This window comes from Oculina patagonica, chromosome 13 (assembly GCF_052425735.1).
Source record: "Oculina patagonica isolate OP01 chromosome 13, crgOcupat, whole genome shotgun sequence".
Classification (NCBI taxonomy): Eukaryota; Metazoa; Cnidaria; class Anthozoa; order Scleractinia; family Oculinidae; genus Oculina; species Oculina patagonica.
The window spans coordinates 27124296-27145245 of record NC_135770.1 but is presented as its reverse complement, the minus strand read 5'-3'; the positions used below and the strand labels follow the sequence as shown (position 1 = coordinate 27145245).

Below are 20950 nucleotides of genomic sequence, written 5' to 3'. Positions count from 1 at the left end.
GTTACAAAATTTTAATACTCTTCTTTCTGGCTGAACGTTTTCTTTCCTCCCTTTCCCCGATTACGATACGAAGGAATACTGCATATGACTTTGAATGTTGTGTTTTACGTCACTGGCAATAAATTCCGTTGTCATGAGCGTTGAACAAAGAAATTAAACATACGTTAAACGCTCATAAAATTGTGTAAAATATATGTCAACAAGCTTATTATTATCACACCTATTTAACAAATATTATTATTACGCTGAAAACACGAAATGACAGGTGTAGATATAAAATGCGCCAGTCTTACTAATTACTTTATCGTTCACAAAACACAGTTGTTGAAAGATTTAACGAAACAAGAAAAAAAGAAGTATTCTCAATGAAGACTGGGTGGCTGCTCTGGGTTGACGTGACAGTTTTCTTATCCCATGTGATGGGAGTGGTTACCCTGTGTGCTTCAGAGATATAGAAAATTAGTTGAAACTAACTTTCGACCCTGGCTGATTCTCTCGCTAACAAGATGTCAAGTTTTCGGTTTGTATCCTCCAACTGTTTTTCTATTTGTGCAATCTTTGATACTTGGTATTCTTTGTTTTCTCTTGGACACATCTAAGAGGAAAAGTTACAGCAGAATACAAGAAGTTAAAATCGGCTCCAGTTCAAGACAGAAGTGATTCATCTGAGTTTTTTTGTAGCTCTTTACTACACTAATCTATTCTAGTGGCACTAAAACCCTGGTTATATTTATTTTGCAATAGTCAGGAGCACAAAGGGGCGGGGTACTCTAAAGAAGGGGCAGAAACCATGAGAATAAAATGAAATCAGGAAAGCGGGAAGCTCAGACAAAAGCAAAGTGTTGCAGGACAGTTTATTCAATAAGCTGACGTCTATCTGACAGTTTGATCAGGTGGGAAAATCGGTTTCGCTGTTTTCAAAGTTATTGACCACATAACCGCCTATAAAACAAAAATTTATCTTGTTGCCAATCTCAGGATTCGTCTTCTTTCCCTTTAGGCGGGCTTCTGTTCTCTTCTCTCTTGGACAGATAATCCTTGCTAGTCCAGTAAGCTATGCGCAGACTACTGCTTTGCTTTTCTGGAATGTTTGGCTTTTCCAAACTGAACTTCGGCTCTATCAGTTAAAAAAGCTTGCTTGTCAAGAAGGGCTTGTTTTTTATTATTATTGATTTAATTTTTTGGTAACTGCTGATTTTAAACTAGCTACTCTTTGGATCACTTAATCAGGGAACGGAATACAAGCAGTTTTTAATCTTACCTTGGCTAACACGCTACAACCGTCAGTCATGCCTATATAAGGGTATAACGAAGACACGTGATCAACAAGGCTCTGATCCTCTCCGCCTTCTTGGATAATTATTTTTCTGCCGTTTAGAGTAAAGCAAACTGGAACTTTACCATGCCCGTTCTGGTCGATTTGCCACTGGTCAAACATTACAGTACAGCGAATCATGTCGCCTCGCCGAGCCATGGAAGGGCCTGCGGAAGACAAAACATTATAGCTAGGCTTTTCTAGTAGACTTATCGCACCAATAACAAAATTCTCTTCCAGTTACAATCCAATGTGAAGAACTTCAAATTGTCTCCGTGTGAAGAACGGAATGTTCTGTTAGTTATTGTTTAAACGTGAAGAGTAACGCTAAAAAAAACACAGCACATCATTACTTCATTCGTTTTATACGCTTTGTCTTATTTCCGGACTGACGCAGTTTAAAAAGGCTGACAAGACAATAATCTTGTGGACGTGAGCTGATTCCACAAGTATTCCACTGCTCACTAGCAGTGTTCTACTACTGGCAACCTCATTTACGAACATTTTAAAGTTTACACTATCTTTTAAACCTTTAGTTTCTCTGCCAGTAGTGTCATTGTGGTAAATTTTTCCGTCGTCAGTGTGGTATCCCAGAGATCCATCTTCCCATCCTGGCATCCGGCTCGTATCGTAGTTCTCATCCACCACACCTATTCCTGGCCAACGTACGTCACCGGTTTCTAAAATGGTGACCTGAAGTGGTAAGGCCCAATGGTTTAAAATAATTTGTTAAAAATGCTGTAAAGCTACAATATGCGTCACTATAGAAGCTCCTTAAAAGGCTACTTCAGTACTCAAACTGCAAGGGAATGTTAATGGGGCGTTTTGGTATTCTTTACGCTTAGTTTTATAGGTGAGCGAAAAAGAAGGATGACTTATCGTCTAATCGATGACTCGTTGTGTAGTGCTATAAAAACCGCCGAAACACCAGGCCAACAAATATATCAAATTCAAATAATAAGTCGGGACAACCTTACGTTGAAAGAAATGACGTATTTGTTTTCAAGAACCAATTGTCAGCTTACTTGGTCAAATACTGTTGGTACTCACCTCAAAATGAGGAAACGCAGGAGAAAAGGGTTTCAAATATCTAGCGCCATGGAAATGCTTTTTGTTCGCATGTTCACACGTCAAAAGGAGTCCCTCTATTTGAATGCCCTCGTGTACTTTCCACGCCTCGGAATAAATACAATGAATTAGGCCCTTCAACAAATCACTGTGGGGGACAGGGAGATAGTCACCAAGCGTTCCCGTGGGGTTTTAAAACATTTATTTAATCTAGCTGCTGGCATGTACTTTTTCACGGCTTCGAATAAAGAATCTCGTTGGTGAAAAACCTGTTGTTAGTAAATTTGTATTGCATGGCTTTTGTTCTTTCGACCATCTCTTTATGACCATCTCGCACGTGCGAAAAGAATTGTCGCATTCTGATTGGTTTTTCGTTTGTAAACTTAAGACTAACCCATGAACCCTGATTGGGTATAACTATAGTTAGTGTGTATTGTTTTGGATCAGCGAGGCGTAAATTTTCTAACTATAGTTAAGGTGAACAGAGAAACGGTCACATTACCGAAACAGCTAATTATAGTTAACGCCGTATTATTAATTAGTTAAGTTAGTTAATGAGTTAGTTTTTCATTCAAAGATTTTAATGATTCTTAGTTTTTATTTCCATTTTTACAGCTCAGCTATTTTATTTGTTAGTATTTCCTTTAATCATCGATGTAAATTTTTTTAAGTAAGTTTTTCATTTTTTTTAATAATATTTTTACTGTAAAGCGCCATGAGCCATGGATATGGCGCTATATAAATCTTTTATTATTATTATTATTATTATTATTATTATTATTATTATTATTATTATTATTATTATTATTATATTAACTATACAGTATGGGGCCCAGTTCTCGGCCGGGTCCAGTTCTCGGCCACTTTGTGTTCAACGCGTTTTTTCACGCCTCAGTTGAATTAAAACAAAAAGTTATTTACATCCAGCGATAGACTGATTCTTGTGCTCTAAGTATCTTCAGTTTGATCCTTCAACTCGCTATAGAAAGCTCACACGTCGAGTTTACGCGGAGGTAGGTTAATTTGTTTTCCCGAAATCTTGTTTGTTTACGGCTCCTTGAAATTCTTGGATGCAGTTAAATTCGTATTTTATCCGAAAGCCCCAACCAAAAGAGCTAATTTTTTGCATGTGAAACGTTAAATAATTCAGCTTTCTGCTTAAGTTAACTTCTCGTTGATTCTTTGTATTTTGTTGGTCTTAATTTACTTCGGAATTTTTCCGTGCGACTTTTGCGTATTTGCCAGTTCTCGGCCACCCTGCTCGCTATCACAGCTTAGCGCTTTGGTTTTTAATCTAATTTCATCTACTGCAGCCAGAATAAAAGAAAGAAATGTTTTAAAAATAAAGTTCAATTAAATCTCTAAGTTTTGAGCTGACTCTTGTCTTGTTTATTATTTCTACAACACCTAACTCTTTCAAGACCTTTCCACTGCAAAGTAAACCATCTAAATGCATTGGTCACACAACACAATTCTGCGGTTTTGCAAGAACCTGCAAATAGGCAAGCAACTAGGCGCGTTAAAAACCTTCCTTTCTAAAGTAAAACAAAGCCTCATAAAAATAATTTGCGATCGATATAACATAAATACGTTTACAGAGTGATTTTATGACTGTGAAAATTAATTGAGCCTTTTTATACGGAAATTACGCATAAGCTTTTTGGTGGCCGAGAACTGGGCCCGTGTGGCCGAGAACTGGGCCCACAAAAGGAAATTTTATTTTTATTATTGTTCGGGATAATTAATTATTAACCGGTCGATAGCTTTACACCAAAAAGCTGAATAATGTAGAAAGCTCTGGGAGAAATTTCAAGTTTCTTTGGTTATTCTGAGGAAAGAAATACTAGTTTACGTCTAAAGTGGCCGAGAACTGGGCCCCATACTGTAGTTAGCAGTCCAGATGTGACCGCAGCCATTGTCACTAAAAGGAATAACGAGATTTGGCGTTAGAGATTAACAAGTTAAGACTATTCCCCAACTTGCGCATGTCAGCAGCTGTGAACTTCAACATCAAAAAAATGTGCTTCGTCTTTTTGCCATTATCTAGAATTTTTGAAAGAGCAACCACTTTTTCGATAACAGTGACTTCTGAATGGATACGTGCGTTTGGCCGTTGTTTTATTTTTATAATTTTATGTTTGTTTTTGCGGGTGATGGAAGGATGCTTTAAACACAAATAAAAGATTAAGATCTCAAAATATAGGGCTCTAGCGCTGCGGGCGCCATATAAAGAGGGCTCCGGACAATATGCATGGCAGATGTTTTCAGGACTCCACGCTCTGCAAAAAAGTAATATTAGGGTTCCAAGCAGAAAAAAGATGGGGCTTTGATCATGCTCCACGGCAAATATGTTACAGCTCCCGCCACTCTCTCTCTCTCTCTCCTCCCCCCTCCCCCCCCCCCCCCGGTTGGGACCCTGACTACTGATACCAAAACCAACGATTTAACAAACTAAATGTGCAATGTCAACATGTACGTACATTCCGTGGCAAATTAACTACGGCATCCGTATATGATGATTAACATTTTAAACGATTACCTCGGGACCACGAAGCAGGATTCCTACATCACTTCCCTGGGAATTACACGTTGTGCTGAGAATCTGACTGACCATTTGTCTGTTTCTCTCTGTTTCATGTAGCACCTGGTCAAGTTTCTTCTCATCTAAATGAAGGAAGTGCAAAGACGTTAGCTCTGATGTCTTACTTAATAATGACCAATGCGACTTAAGATCAACAACAATTTCAGCAACAATTTCTTTTGTCGTTAATTCTCTCGATGTTTTTGGTACTTTCTACTATCGTAGCATCGTATCGTAGCAACTCCCTGGGATATGACCAATCACAGGCAACCGCAGTACTCACGACTAACAAATAATACTCCCCAGGGGGGCAACGAACAATAACGTCAATGCAACTTATTAGAATTCTGCGAACCTTGCAAAATCCATCATTCTCTGAAGAAGACCGCAGAAGGCGATCGAAAATTTGGAGTATCCTTTATATTGTTAGATCTGTTTTAAAGATTTTTATATTTTAAGCTATGACCACAGATCGCTCCAGCAGTTTTAAATAGATGACAGTTAGCTAGTTTTTACTTTTATAAAATAATTAACAATTATTGGACGAGGTTGAACAAAATATCGTGATTTGTCAGTAGCGAGCAGATCAGTTAGTTCAATAATTGTTTTATCATTCGATCACTAAATGTTTTTTGCAAAATTACCCTCGGGAACTGGAAACTCTTCGCTTTGCTGAGGTGATGCAGTCGAAAGCATTACTTCGCCTTCAATGACACGAGCTGTTCTTCATATAATTCTCTTTCTTTCAGATATTGCCGAAACACATTAAGGAAAATTTCCTGTGTCTTCTTTGCATTTCCGCTGTTTTTTTCCGGGTCTAATAGACAACTCAAACCATTCTCCCACAACTCTGGAAAACGAGTTGCTGTTTTTCTTCGAAAGTGGACACAACTATGCATGAGCAGAATGTCACTTGCAGCAAAATCTGCGCATGAGTAGACCATTATTTGCAGGAAGTTATTTGAAGATCACGTGGTGGGCCCTCGGCCAATGAAAAGGAAGGAAAAAGTGCATCGAATGATAATTTAGTTTATTGGAACTCATTTCCGGTAAAACAAACACATTTTCCAAGCCCCATGGCACTTCGTTATGTCGGGTTTCACTCTTTCTGTATTGTAATAAATAATTTGTAGCTTTAACCCTTCTAGAAGCTTTATCATTTAGTTGCAACAAATTCTTTAATTCCCCTAAACAAAACTTGCCTGTTTTCAAAGTCCCCTGAGAAATTAAGTACCTTATTACATGAAATTTTCGCGACACGTTAATTTCGCGAATTTCGCGATTCCAAAAAAATCGCGAAATTAAAGTGACGCGAACAATAGTGTCGCGAACATAACATGACACGAAAATTAAGTGACTCATATTATTAACTATGTATTATGTCAATAATCAAGAAAGAATAAGGTTAGTACCACTGAAGGAAAGAATCTTCAATGTAAATGGATGTTGTCGTCAATTGACTCAAGAACAATAACTCATGCACGTACAAGCATGACCTACTTGTAGCTATTGCCGAGATTTAGTTCCGCCCTTGCGTTTTTTGTAATTTTGACGTTATTGTTCCTTTGATGAAGTCGTTTTATTTAATTCAAGGACATGTTTAATAATATTGCCACGGAAATGTATATTGTGTCTTACGCAAAAACGCGAATTAAAGTGATTCAAAATACAAGATTTCCGCAAAATCGCGAAATTTAAGTGTCGCGAAATATGCGCCCCTCAAAATCGCGAAATTAACGTGTCGCGAAAATTTCATGTAATAAGGTATTTTGTGAAATACAGAACGCGCAAGGTTCGTTTATGTCCGCCATAATCACTGTCCTTTGTCAGCAAGTTATCGCTCGCATTTCTCGGCATAAAAAATTCTCAGTGACGTCATCAGTTTTTTGCATAAAACAGTCGCTGACTGTTAGCAACCTCGCAATCTGATTTGCTTAACACAGACACCTACTGTCGATAGATAGAAGGCCTTGGGAACGCGCGTGTGGTTTTTCGTTCGTTATGGCGGAAAAGTATTAACCAAGCCTTTAGTAATTCAGTTTTATCGATATTATATTCTAAAAAATTAGCCACAGGGTTATATAACTCGCTGTCGCTTTCTTCGACTTTGATAGTTGTCTCGGGCTTCGTCCATCACTAACTGAGTTGTGCCGGTGCAAACCTGGAGCTCACGGCCACTAAAGAGGGATTCCTGACCATATAAATGTATTGAGTTAGAAACAAAAGTGACATTATGCAGCATTTACCTGTTACAGGAAACAAATTTGTATGCTTTGCGAAGTAGTCCTCTTCCAGGTCTCCAAAAATGTCCGACTTTATGAACTAAAAACAAACGGAGGACAAACGACATTTGAATATGGTCACCATGCTCTAAAAATATATGTATAGATTACCACATGATTTCAAGTGAAATATAGAATACTAATAAACACAAGCGATTTTAACAAAGGCCAAAAAATAACTGATCTATTGCGAAATTGTTTTTGCAATTTTTTAATCCTTACACACTTTACAAGTGCTACATTGCATGGGAAAATCATGTGATTATTTGTAAATAATACACATACAATAACAGACTTGTTTATAGTGATTCAATGAAGGTAACTAATGATAATAACAATAATAATAATAATAATAATAATAATAATAATAATAATAATAATAATGACAATGAAAATGATGATGATGATGATAATAATATCACTTTATTTATATATTGCTATTTTTATCGCTCTCCGATAAGGCTTTACAAATTATACACAAGAAACAATTATCTTACAATATTAAAAGGATCTATCTATATGAAAACTTCATATTATACACTATATAATGAAAAATAAAAAAACAAAAGATCGATAAAAGATTAAAACGACCAATGCAGTATAATATAAAATATATAATATATGCTGTACAGTGTAAACTAATCATGACCAGCAAAAAAAAACTCAGGACAGGAGTTCAACTATAAAATACGGATTATTTGACATTAGTCTTCAAGCGTAGAAAACAGAGACAAAACTAGCCGGAAAAGTCATTGCATTTTGAAGCAAAAAGTAATCCAATGCCCCTACAGCCACAAAACAGATAATCGAGAAGTCAAATCTGCAATAGAGTATGGAAGATAAAATGTTTCGATCTGAAATTGGGGAACTTTTCGGGAACCATATTTCCACCAAAATTCTAAGTAGTGCCTCTTCACCCTGTATAATATGGAATAATACCGACTCTCGGTCGTTAGCTTATGGTATGTCTTTTGGAAAAAAAAAAAACTGGAACAGAGCACGAACTGTTCCGTAAAACAAAACATAAATGATTATCGAAACTTCGGCTGACATCAAGCAGTTAAAAAATCTCTAGTGAAATTACCTCTATGTCTACATCTCTTTCAGTATCCTCATCTCTCGTTATCCCTGCCACATGCCAAAGTAACTTGCCGAATCTGTAGATGATATTAAGCGGTACTGGTATTGGATCATAGTCCGCGTATGCCTCAATTGTAACCGCCCTCTTGAAAGACCACTCTCTTATCGAGTTTTCCTTGAAATAATTCAAAATAACGTCAAAAAGGTTAATAATTCCAGAACATGGAGTGCAGCTGCTGTGACAGAAAAAAATAGGCAATAAACTAGGCTATGCGGTTCACAGTGAAACCTAGAGCAAGCTTGATATCAATGGAATTACGAACGTTTGTGGTAGTACGTCAAAAGGCGTTGGATTTTGTTCTTGTGACAAGGTAATGAGTTCTTGCGAGATCAAAATTCAAAAACCTACCTCGTTAAAACATTGAAAATAAAGAACGACAATAAAGTCTTACTCGAAAAGCTACAGTTGCTCCCGGCTACGCCTCGAGCAACTCTAACGCATCTCTCAGTGCTCTCCAAACTTCCCGCGTACATCCATAACTCGATAGAAGCCCGCTAAGCATGAATCAATTCTTGTGTCACCAATAAGTTTTTACAGCTGAACACAGCAAGGAGGCCAAAAGTGTGACATTCTTTTTCTTGACATTCTTTTGTGAAGTCAATTTCCAATCAGATACCGATGACAGCTTCCAGTACGAAAGAATGCGAATTAATCAAGGTGGTCACATTTTTGGGCCACATGCTGTAAAAAGCAGAGTTAAAACCTGTTTTTGACTTTCTTACTGAAGAGGCCCTCTAGCAAAAATGAACTTAAAATATAGTCTCTCACCTCCGTTCGCTCATAGGTGTGGGAAAGCAAAGCTATCAGCATATTTATGAGAAGGATGACGCCCAAGATAAGAAAAACAGAGTACAACAGCAGAGCAAGAGTTCCTGTAGGCAGGTCTACAGACATCATAGGATCGAATTCTGATGACCCCAGTAGAGAAAATCCCAGGTGCTTGAACATTGTCCACCAACTGTCAGATAATGACATTATTGTAAAAATTCTGAAAGCAATTTCAATTGCCAAGGCACAGTTTTTACGAAACAACTTCTGATATTCTGTTATTCAAGTATTATATAATAAGGCTCTGTATTACTTTCAATAAAAACTACTTATACACGCAAGACAAAGAAATAAAAAATACAATACAGAGAAATATTTTTGACAAAACAATTCTTGCATGTAAGCCATTTTAAATAGTACAGTGGACTTTTTAATAATAAGACCGCGAGCTCGAGGTTTCTATCGACTAACAGTTGGCCGGGTAATCGATAGAAACCGACAACTAGCAGTCTAATTGCGGGCCCAAGAGAGGCCCGCAACCCTAATCTTGTCAGTGACCAGCGGATTGCGTATTACGCGTGCGCGCCACGTTTATAAAGGCTATCTGCAAACCGGAAGTTGAAAATTTTGTTCTTCCACTAAGAACGATCGGAATGCACAAATGTGTCAATCACGACAGTTTGTCGTAATACCGGAAGAGAAAATCTGTTCTCTTAAAACGATTGTCACATAAGATCTAGGATTCTGTCACATGGAAGATTGCAAACATTACAATTTGCAGACTTGTTTTACGGGTGTTGCTTTTGCGAAAATTTGCTCTGATTGTATCACGCATAAGCCACGGCAAAGCGAATGATTCCAACAACGGTTATTCTCGAGAAATTCGCTATAACACTGACAACATAGCGAGTTTATCGACCGAGGAAAATCACATCTCAATTCACACCGCGTGCTCGACTATCACGACAGTTTGTCGTAACACCGGAAGAGAAAATCTGTTCTCCAAGAACGATTGTCACATAAGATCTTGGCTTCTGTCACATGGAAGATTGCAAACATTACAATTTGCAGACTTGTTTTACGGGTGTTGCTTTTGCGAAAATTTGCTCTGATTGTATCACGCATAAGCCACGGCAAAGCGAATGATTCCAACAACGGTTATTCTCGAGAAATTCGTTATAACGCTGACAACATAGCGAGTTTATCGAACGAGGAAAATCACATTTCAATTCACACCGCGTGCTCGACTACAGTTCACTAAACTGTCAATCCGACAAAAAACAACTCTGACTGGTTCGCGGCCGGTTAGCGGCAATTAAGCGTGATTTATCATTAATCGCGCCACGTTAATAAAAGGCGAGCACAACATAGCGAGTTTACCGACTGAGAAAAATCACATCTCAATTCACACCGCGTGCTCGATTACACTTCCCAAAACAATAAAAACATGCATTCCTTGCGTGACGCGTTACTCGGGATAATTGTCTTTTGTCCATTTTTAAAATCATTCATCGACACTGCCATCTATAAAATTACGCACTTTCGTACCAGTACCTTTTCTAAGTGCGTCAAGGCCCGCACTTTCTAACCTGTGGTTACCACTAGTATATCTAATACTTTTCGGCCTTTTTGCACAAAAACCGCGCGCGAAGACCGAAGGCCTTCTATCGATTGATTGTAGGTGCCTTTGTAGCCAATCAGATCATGAGTTTACCAATAGTCAGCCACTGTTTCATGCTAACGACTGTTTGTTTGCGCATTCGAGGTTACACTTACACCTAATCGTATCTTTTTGACACGCTTGGGCGGCATATAACGCGAGTTTAGTCGAGTCAAGGCTCTTGTACCCCTGGTGAGGCCAAACGAGCCTGATGTGCCGCCAAGGGATACCAAGAAGGTACGATGAGGTATTTACCATACCTAAATTTGGCCAAAAATCCGGCGATATCAGGTCAGCGACTTGATATCCCAGGAATCACGACAAAAGACAAGGCCTTTAATTGGCTAACTGTGAGAAAATAAATAGTCATTGTGTGAACTTATAATTACCATGAAATTCCATTTTTTTTGCAAACACTAAAAATAAAAAATAAAAAACGAATCAGTAATTTACAAAGTATAATTAGGAATAGCCAACTGTCGATTTATAATTCCAGAATAAACCTTTAAACACTGGGCATTGTTATACCACAGACGCGTAGTCCGTCTGGACGAACTTGGGCAAGTTATTTCAGTGCGTCTGATTGAGCGTCTCAGGTATAGAAAGACACAAGACGAAAATGTGTTTTAGAGCGTCTTAAACGACAAACTTGGCTGAGACAAATAATCCGTCTGCTTATATAAAAAGACAGCACCACTCGAATTAAAAGATTGCTTGGCTATGCGTCTCAGTGAAAAGACGGGGACAAGAAGGATATTTCGTCGAAACGACTTGTTTCTTTTTGTGGGTGTTAAGTGACAAACTGAACATACTCGTAATTCGTCTGGACTTGGTCTGGACGTATTATGCTTTTGTACACGCTGTTGTAGTATAAAAAGGGTCATTGTTGTGCAACTAACTGAGCATATGGGTTTGCTATTCACGATGTAGCGTAAGCTAAGGGTTGCTTAAATTCGTGTTTACAACTACAGCCATGCAGAATGGTTAATTTATGTTTACTTCAAAAAACAACATAAGGAAATCATTAAAATTTAGGCAAAAAATTGTTGGAAAAATGTCGACTCACATGCCATGTGCATCTCTACTTTCTCCAATGAAAATCTTCTCAGCCATGTACACTTTTGCTAAAGCAAAAGAGAAAGCCAAAATGGCTACTACGAACTGCCCAAGTACTATGCGTATGTCGCTGAGAATGCTAAACAAGGCGATCTGGATGGTGCCAATGTGTTTCGACTGTTCCATTACGTGGCCAAAAGCTCTGAACGTGAGGCACAGGGAGTTGAAGCCGTACAAAAAGCTTGAGATGAGAAGAGCTCTGTTATTCACCCCTTGTTTGGAGCACGTGGCAACATAAACTCTCAGTAGGAATGTTGCCAAGTAAACTAGTAGACTGATGAAGTCCAGCCTGTTCCAGCAATCACTGAATTCAAAGCAAAGCATCTCTAATTTACGCAATCAATTTGACAAATCTATCACATTCCATAACTTACACTCCACATGATACTGTACCTCAGAATACTCAATGACTACATCAAATGTACACAACTGAAGTCAAACGACGACAAAGTTCTACACATTTTATGGCGTCATTTCCATGCTCTATAAGCATCAGACCATGGAATAAATGTGGTTGATTTGCTTTTTTGCAATAACACTTAAAATTTACCAGAGGGAAAACCAAGGTGACGTCGCGTGCGGGTAAGACAGTGTGAAAGATCGCCTTTTTTGCTTGAAACTGACGAGTTCGTCGGACATTTCACCACGCACGCGCCGTTTTCTGTTTTTTTTTTTTTCTTTTTTGCAAACATCGCAACTAGTTCTTAAGTTTTGGCAAAGTGTCTTTTAGTTTAATTAACGTCTTACGTCAGTAAGCTCTTCTTCAGGCAACAAAGGAGATCTGCGTTACTATTGCTGAAAAGATCTGGAGAAATGGAAAAAGTTTGGCAATTTTGCCCAACAGAATTCCACATATTTACATATGAAGGAATGAGTAATGATGCCCCCTATGTGAGTGTGAAATTGAGATAGACCACTACACCTGGGACTACGTCCCCCGGCTCTTTACCAAGAGTGTGTGGGTTCTTTAGCGTCCCACAGAATTTATTACATGTGCAAGGCTTGTGAGACTGAGCCTACGGTTTATCGTCCTTATCCGAGTAGACTAGAATATCTAACCATTCGCAGATGTCATTGCAACATATTCTCCTCAATTCCACCATTGTCACCTAACAATGCGACAAATGCTGACGTTCCTCTTTGCGCTGGTTTGGAAATATCTTAAGCTGCGTTCACATTTAACCCGAAACATGTTTAGAACAAACATGTTTCAACGGAACAGGTTTCACCTAAACATGCTTGTTATTGCATTGTTCACATTAGGTGTTAGTTTCAAACACGTTTCATGCCTGCTGTGTAATTTATGCGGCTTCACGGTTCTTGCATAAATCTTCACCGTAAAAATATAGCTCGAAATTACAATAAAGTTTCCATTAAATCTTTGTCTTTCTGTCTACTTTCAAGCCCTTCGATGAAGCAGGGCTTTCAAGCGTTTAGCAAGAAGACAGTATTGTCCGAATTTGCGCTAACAGTCGGTAGCAGAAGATTTTTATTTTGTGAAGTTTGTTTTTCAATTGCAATTAATGCTGCAATGCTGCGCGCTTGTAGCCGCCGTCGTAACCTTTCGTGGCGATATTTTGCCAAATATTCTGCTTTCTATCCGTCATCGATAATTCATATGTATCGCTTCATTAGCCCATATTTTAAATAAACATATGGTCTCATAGAAAGCCCAAATTTGAAGCTTTTGGGAATTCGCCTCCTGACCGCATGTCCGCCATTTTTAACTTGTTTAGCCTGATCATGATTGAAACTACCTCGTGAGGTAGTTTCAATCATGATCAGACTAATCTTGTTTCAATCATGATTCGCGCAATGCACTGCCTGATGTGAACACTTTTCACAGCGAAACATGTTTCATTCGTGATGAGACTAATCATGTTTCGGCCTAATGTGAACGCAGCTTAAGTCACACGTTGTTTATTTTTGGATTTGATTGGCTGAAACAAACTGTCCTATTTTTCTGAAATTAGACAACTGTTGTATCTTTAAATAAATGTCCTGATTGAAGCTATAAAATTAAACCTTAAATGGACAGTTCTCAGAAATTAACAATAATAATTGCGCTGACAATATTGGATAGCTATATAGCTAACTTAAATTTTTGTGTTTCCTCTCACGAGGCCCTTTCTTGTGTCTTGATTTCACTGTTATATATCTTAATTCAGTGTGGCTAATAGTACCTTGTTTCCACATGACGGAAGAAAAACAAAACGTACAAATCAGGTTTTTCCATGTTGTCATGCCTCATTAGTATACAGTGCTGAGATATATAGATACCTGAGATATATGCAGAGTGATTTCAAAATAATGTAGTTTGATTTGTCTCCGTCGTCCTGTCTCTCGTCTTGTCGCTTTAAACGTTGCACAATGTCACAGATCTGTTTCCATTCCACCAGAGAGCGGCCCAAGAAGAAAATGAGGATGGCCCACTCCAACCCACTGAACTCTGTGGTTGACGGCGCTAGGCACAGTGCATAGTGCAGGACAAGCAGGGTTAAGTAGCTCAAAGTGTCACGAACAAATTTTAAGTAAGGAATTTCCAGGTACATAAGATAAGCACCTGCAACTAAATTTTAAAATCAGAAATTAACTTCTGGTTTAGTATAATGTTAGCAGAAAAAACTACGTTTTGTCGTTAGCTATAATCATCTTATATCCAACAAGTGCGCATGGTGTAACTTCTGCAGTTTTTATTAAATAATTAACAAACGTTAAGTCATGAGCGTGTGAATGAGGCAATGTTTTACAAACCTGTATCAACATTCCATTTGCTTGTAGTTGCATTTGCCCCTGTACACAACAACGAGAAATGCTGGTATAAATTGAATGATTGCACTTGCCATTTGTATAGTTTGTTTATCACTCATGTTTCCGACCCTACATTAATAACATTCTGTTTATACATTTATTTAAAACATTGTTGTGATAAGTTAAGTAAACTTGCCTCTACTTGCGAATATATTTGGCCAGGACTTGCGTGCACGTGCGTTGACTTGCGTTCACTTTGGTTGGGATCAACAAATGACGTTCGATCAACTTACGCTGACTTGCGTTGGGTGTCCGAGCGATAACAAACTCGCGCTGACATGCGTGCAGATTTAATCCCAGCGAAAGTGAAAGTGAAAGAAAGTCATTGCAAGTCAATGCAGTTATGGATGTGCACATAAGTTAGAGCACGAAAAAAGCATGCGTAAGAGTTACTTGAAGGCAAGTCAACTGAATCGATAGAGGCTTTTTTATGGAGGGGATGTAGACCTTTTGCATCTAGGTGGGAGGGGGTAGACTAGCGGCACAGACCCAGGGGTTGTTTGGTCAGGGCGACACGAAATAAACAGAACTGCACGATCGATGTAAAAAATTTTAAAATAAAGCATTTAGTGAGAGTAAGAATTACGAGATAAAGTAACCGCACCTGGGAAATAACTGTTATCACCCTTTTCCCAGAACTACCAGGTATTACCAATTCATGTCTCAGACGAGGCTCAAAATTTGTCGTATCGTATTTTTTGTGTGTCCAGACAATGAATTGCATCTAATCACACCTTTTGTTTTCAGTCAGAGAAGCGATACACTGCCCGCAAGAAAACCATGAAAGAAACGTTTTCCTGAAAATTGATATTAGCCAGAGAAAATCGCCCAGTTGCAAAACTCGCAGTCAAGCTATTCCATGTTAATTCGCATTCTATGTAAATTTCTTAGTCACTGTCTGATTGTTTTTGCACCCATGCTTACAATGATTTTCCGACACAGTTTTATCGATGAAACCTCCTTTGAATAAGTATGCACAAGTTTGACGATCAATGGCAAAAACAACCTCATGTAAGAAGGCATGAAAGCGGCGCGATCACATGCAGTTCAATGCAATTAATTGGTACATGTTTATGTAATCGCATGGGCCTGAGGGCAATTAGGTGGCTGATAACGGTTTTAGGCATTTTCCAGTCCTTTTACTTTGATAGGTCGTTACTACAATTCTTTATCAGTTGCTATTACACTTATGGCATGAAACAAATGCCCAATCATTGGTCGACAAGTTGTGATCATTTTCCTTTCATTAGTGGTTAAAATAGCATCAGTACAATCTGTTAAATACACCCTTAATTTTAGCTTTCAGTGCTAATAACTTGAAAATGAGCTGGTTGACCCCCATTTTTTATTGTTGAGTTATGATCAGCATGTCATGATACAACTTTTGGCAAAGTTTAAAGAAATTCTGTCAGAGCGGTTCAGAGCCACCTTAATATTTTGAAAATTTAAGGTGGCTCTGAACTGCTCTGACAGAATTTCTTTAAACTTTGTAATCATGCCCTCTTGATTAAGTGCACTCGTGATTTAGAGAAAATGCTCTCTGTCTCAGCCAATCAGCATTCAGTAATTTTGCCCCGTATGTGATAAGACATAAAAATATAATGCCACAGATTTTGTACCCAGTCAGAGACCGGATTTTTGAATGACACTGCAATTAGCCCGATAGGAATTAATTCCCAGGGTCAGTTGCTCTATTCCGCTCAAATTTCATCGCCTTTTTTCAGTGTTGTTATTATTTCTTTGTTAATAATTTGATTCGCCGATTGGCCGCTTGGTTGACTACGTTTATTACTTCATGCAGATACCTTTTTTTGTTGATTTTTTCAGCGATGAAAATACAGCAAAAAGGATGAGAGAAAACATTAGATCAAAAAGACAGCAGATACTGAGGAGTGGTTTCCAGTATTTCCATTTCTTTATAAATTCACGGCCATGCCATTTTCGGTGCACTTCTTCATGTATGACCGGATGTGTAAAAAACTGCGGTTAAAAGAGAAATTATAATTACTTTTTATTATATTTAGTTTTTTTCAACATTAATGCGTTTGTGAACTATGCATGACAAATTAACGTTCTTGGAACTGACATTTGAATTAGCCCAAATGATTTATAATTTTTTTATTGGCGTGAAAATATCTCTTCAAAAATGACAAAGATTGGTAATAAAAATGCGGTGAAATCCCGATTTCACTGCAAGTCGTTTCGCTTGGATTTGCCTCACTCATTAAAGCACTGCAATATTACCCACGATTTCTCAAACTCTCGATTTCGCGAGCCAATTTTGGTTTCCCTTCGAGATTCCACTGTAATACTGCCGAATTATTACAAGAAAAGGAATAAACGAATAAGTTAATGATCTTTTTCTCTTCATAATACCTTTTTCTGTTCGAACTCAACAGCGTCGTACAAAATTTCATCCAGGAGATAGTCTCCAAACTGTTTACGCAGCCCTTCATCACTCCTCATTGGATCAAGTAAACTGGTAGTGAACTCCTCCACAGAGTTGGCCAACTGATTAAACCTTTCTATATCGGGACCCTTCTTTTTTGCCAGTCTACGTAGCTCGAAGTTCACCTGTTTGAGCCGGAACACGGACATTTAAATCATCATAGATCATTACAGATCATATAAATTAAAATTTCTAATCAAAGATAGGCCGCAAGTTAACAAAGTTCACTATACAGCAAGCACAGTTAGCGAAATTTATAAAAAAAATCAATAAAACGTACTTCAAAATGTGAGGGAATTTTAATGCCAATTTAAATGACAGCAATTGAAAAGCTTGGCCTGAAAAGGCAAAGTGTGCTAAAGAATTTTCTAACTTTATCAAAGGACCTTATTTTAGAAATAAACTTCTAAACACGTTTAAGTAAACGTTTTTATTCCAATATTCCAAAGTTTCAAGAGGGCCAAATTAATAAGAAAAATTATTAACTTATCGTACAAGAATTAATTCATCTCGATCTCGTTTTGTTTATTAAGGTAGCCATTTTAACTGCCCACATAGACAGTAGATACATGGTCTTCTACTTTCTTCTAAATGGCAATAATTTTGGACTGTGATCTCTAAGTTGTTATTTTTTGCATTCGGTGTTTCTTTGCTTTTCTTTTGGTGGTAAGAGTGGGGGGGGGGGGGGGGGGTTGAAAAACGATGATAAAACGTATTTACAGTGTTAGTTAATCGTGTTTGTCGACTACCATTTGCCAACATTTTTTAACTTTAAAATTCTCGACATATTAATTACTTTTATCTTATCATCATACTAATGCTTAGACATTATAACTACTGTACATACCTTCATTCCAATTCGCAGTGAACTAGAATTACAATTTTGGAATTCCCTTGGTGTAATCTTATTCTCAATTTCCTCAAAATTGCCCCTCTTTATCGTCTTTATCAATTCTTTCTCTTTGCTTCGTTGGTTACTTTTGTCTAGAATTAGAAATTATGTTACCGGGAACTGTTTAACTCTCTGTAGAAGTGAGTGTATGAGGTGTCATACATTTCAGTGAACTGCGGGTGAAATATTAAATACATGAAAGACCATTTGGAAAGGCTTAAAAAATCCAGGCTTGAATGCTCATTCGATCGTGTTCTATTTGCGGGAGGGTTTCTTAGTTTCGATTTGGTTGTCATATAGGTCACGTGGTTGTCTGTGACATCGCCGAATGCTCGTGTTTCTTTGTCGAAATGTTCATCGTCAGAAACTTTGTCTAGTCTGAAAAAGCTTCCACATGCAGAATTTATTCATTCATTCATTCATTCATTCATTCATTCATTCATTCAGAATAGAAACTTACTGTGTAATAGTGTTAAGCGTAATGTTGAAAAAGTCATCTCTCACACGTGTCAGCGATACGTAGGATTTATAAAGTCACACCCATGTTTGTGTGATCGCCCTGCTTCAACTGCTTCAATTTTAATTTCTCTTATAAGTGCTAGTACTGCATAGTAAAAGTTAAAATAACTGATATGGAATACATCAGCTGCCAGCTGCTTCAAAGAAATTGGATTTTGTGTGCTAAAACTAACCAAGCACTGAAGGCTTCTCACAACTCGCGACACAGCCCATCCTATGATACCAAAAGAAAAAAAGCAGTGCATTAAATTGAAGATAATTCCGCAGTAACCCTTTATTCCGTAGTAGTTTATTTTATATTTTAGGGCCAGTAAAAACTTACAAAAAATTATTTTAACTTATTTCTTGAATTCAGTGTGACTGCTTTCTAATGGGGAGCGAATGATTTTGTTCGAATTTAGGGATTTTCAAAGACTTGTTTGATTGACTTACAGAAATCGATCATACAGTACTTGAATCCCGATAACTCGAACCCTCAATAACTCGAACCTCCCGCTATCGGGATTCAACTGTATGCGATTAAAGGTGTCAGGGCCGTAACCAGACCTTGGCATAGACGAGGCAACATCTTGCTAGGAGATTTTGGGGGCATGTCCTCCAGAAAATTTGGATAATAGAAACCTTGAAACTCTCCCTTAAACATTTTTCATAAGGTATTTCTGAAAAAAACAATCTTGTTCAACTGGGGATTATTTCTCAACTAAACATACCTGAGCGTAGTGAGTCCAGTTCACTAATAAACATAATTATATTATGTGCCCCAGGGTTACACTATATACGTGTATATATGTGTATGTACAAGTGCTTACTTTATTGTCTCGCTCCTGGACGGCGTATTTTTGAGGTGTTTTTTGGTTAGTTAAACTAACCTATCCTCAACGGTAGTCTAAGACTACTGGTGCGCTCGTCTCCAGAGATCCACCTTGTGTACCACAAGTGTTGGATCACTGAGGTGGGAGAAATAAGTACTTTTCTCCCATTACCACCATGCCTTACGCAGTGCTGACGAGTCCCAAAGAGGACGAAACAGCTGTCCACTGCTAGGCTGGTGTGTTACCTCAGTCTGGAGATGAGCAAAGTGCACATACCTGAGCGTAGTGAGTCCAGTTCACTAATAAGCATAATTATAAACATATTTTGTTCCTAATTTTAGGTTAAAATCAAGACGAGGCAAGTGCCTCGTCTTGCCTCTTGCTTGCTACGGCTCTGGGTGTTTTTTCTTTATTTTTTTGAATTCTCCGTTAACTTGTGTGATTCAGTTCAAATGGGAGTGCCACATTATTTTAGTTTTATTCTTATTATTATTCTGCTACACCCACTTTACTGTTTGAATTATGAAGTTTTGTTCGTTTTGAAAACAAGTTGTGCCAAAAAATCGACCTTTTTGCTGGATTTCCACTGGTGCGTAATTTTTTACGTGCGTGAAAAAAATTAGAGACAATGTATGAACGACTTGCGTAAACGTGAACGCAAGTCGTTCATACATTGTCTCTAAATTTTTTCACGCACGTAAAAAATTACGCGTCAGTGGAAATCCACGTTTAGGATAAGGGAAACAACCGGATGTTCATTCCTTCACAGCACCGTGCTCAGAAACCGGAAACGGAAGTCAATAGCACTCTGTTGTGCACCATTACAAGTGGTAGAAGCGGATGTTTTGGAACGAGGAATGAAGCTTATTACAAAGAATGTTTTGACCATATAGGAAAAAAATACACTGCAGTACAACTCAACGGTAACACATATATGCTATAAAATGCAAGGATGCAGAGGATGCTTGCTTTTTAAGACTTTCAAGGCTTTTTAAATTTCTGTTCCCTTAATTATATATATATATATCATATTAGCTATTAGCTATTATATTCTTCCTCCGATGATGTTATCAATTGTGTGATTGCAGACGGCCGAGTTGCACTCTACTTGCACGTATTTACACATCGCAAGGGTAATTATTCGGTTTCCTATCCCGGCTTATATCTTGTTTGTCACAACATTCTACCAGATCAAAAGTTCCTTTATGTTTTGCGTATCGTTGCTTATGCCAAGAAACCTACCTGCAGCGGGCTCTGAACTGATCTGAACAGAGGTGAAAAAAGGACAATCCAATCAGTTAGGCGAACGAAGTTGTTTGTAATTTCGCACGAGAACTGACACGGTTGTGTGACAATGCGGTATGTATTTGTGGTCAAAAAACAAAGGCGACATTTAGTCATTGTTCCTAATAAAGATGAAAACATTTCTTTTGCATCACAACATATGTCTTGCTTTTTGGCAAATTGTTATAGCCAACCAGCGTCTTGAAGTACTATGATCACATACAATCTATAATCATGCAAAGTTTTTGAGAG

The 20950-nt window shown here is 37.9% G+C and overlaps 1 protein-coding gene across 1 annotated transcript; it reads right to left on the bottom strand.

Moving 5' to 3' along the window:
• Window positions 1-405: 405 nt before the first annotated feature.
• Window positions 406-20674, bottom strand: LOC144635532 (short transient receptor potential channel 4-like). The gene is made up of 15 exons (XM_078494631.1): window positions 20657-20674; window positions 18776-18816; window positions 18039-18175; window positions 17119-17316; window positions 16548-16722; window positions 14212-14500; window positions 11882-12235; window positions 9156-9345; window positions 8331-8501; window positions 7211-7286; window positions 4923-5047; window positions 2366-2491; window positions 1846-2008; window positions 1262-1482; window positions 406-595 (listed from the first exon to the last, which is right to left on the bottom strand). The coding sequence occupies exons 2-15, from the start codon at window positions 18813-18815 to the stop codon at window positions 470-472; spliced, it is 2391 nt and encodes a 796-aa protein (XP_078350757.1). The 5' UTR covers window position 18816; window positions 20657-20674; the 3' UTR covers window positions 406-469.
• Between the last annotated feature and the right edge of the window lie 276 nt (window positions 20675-20950).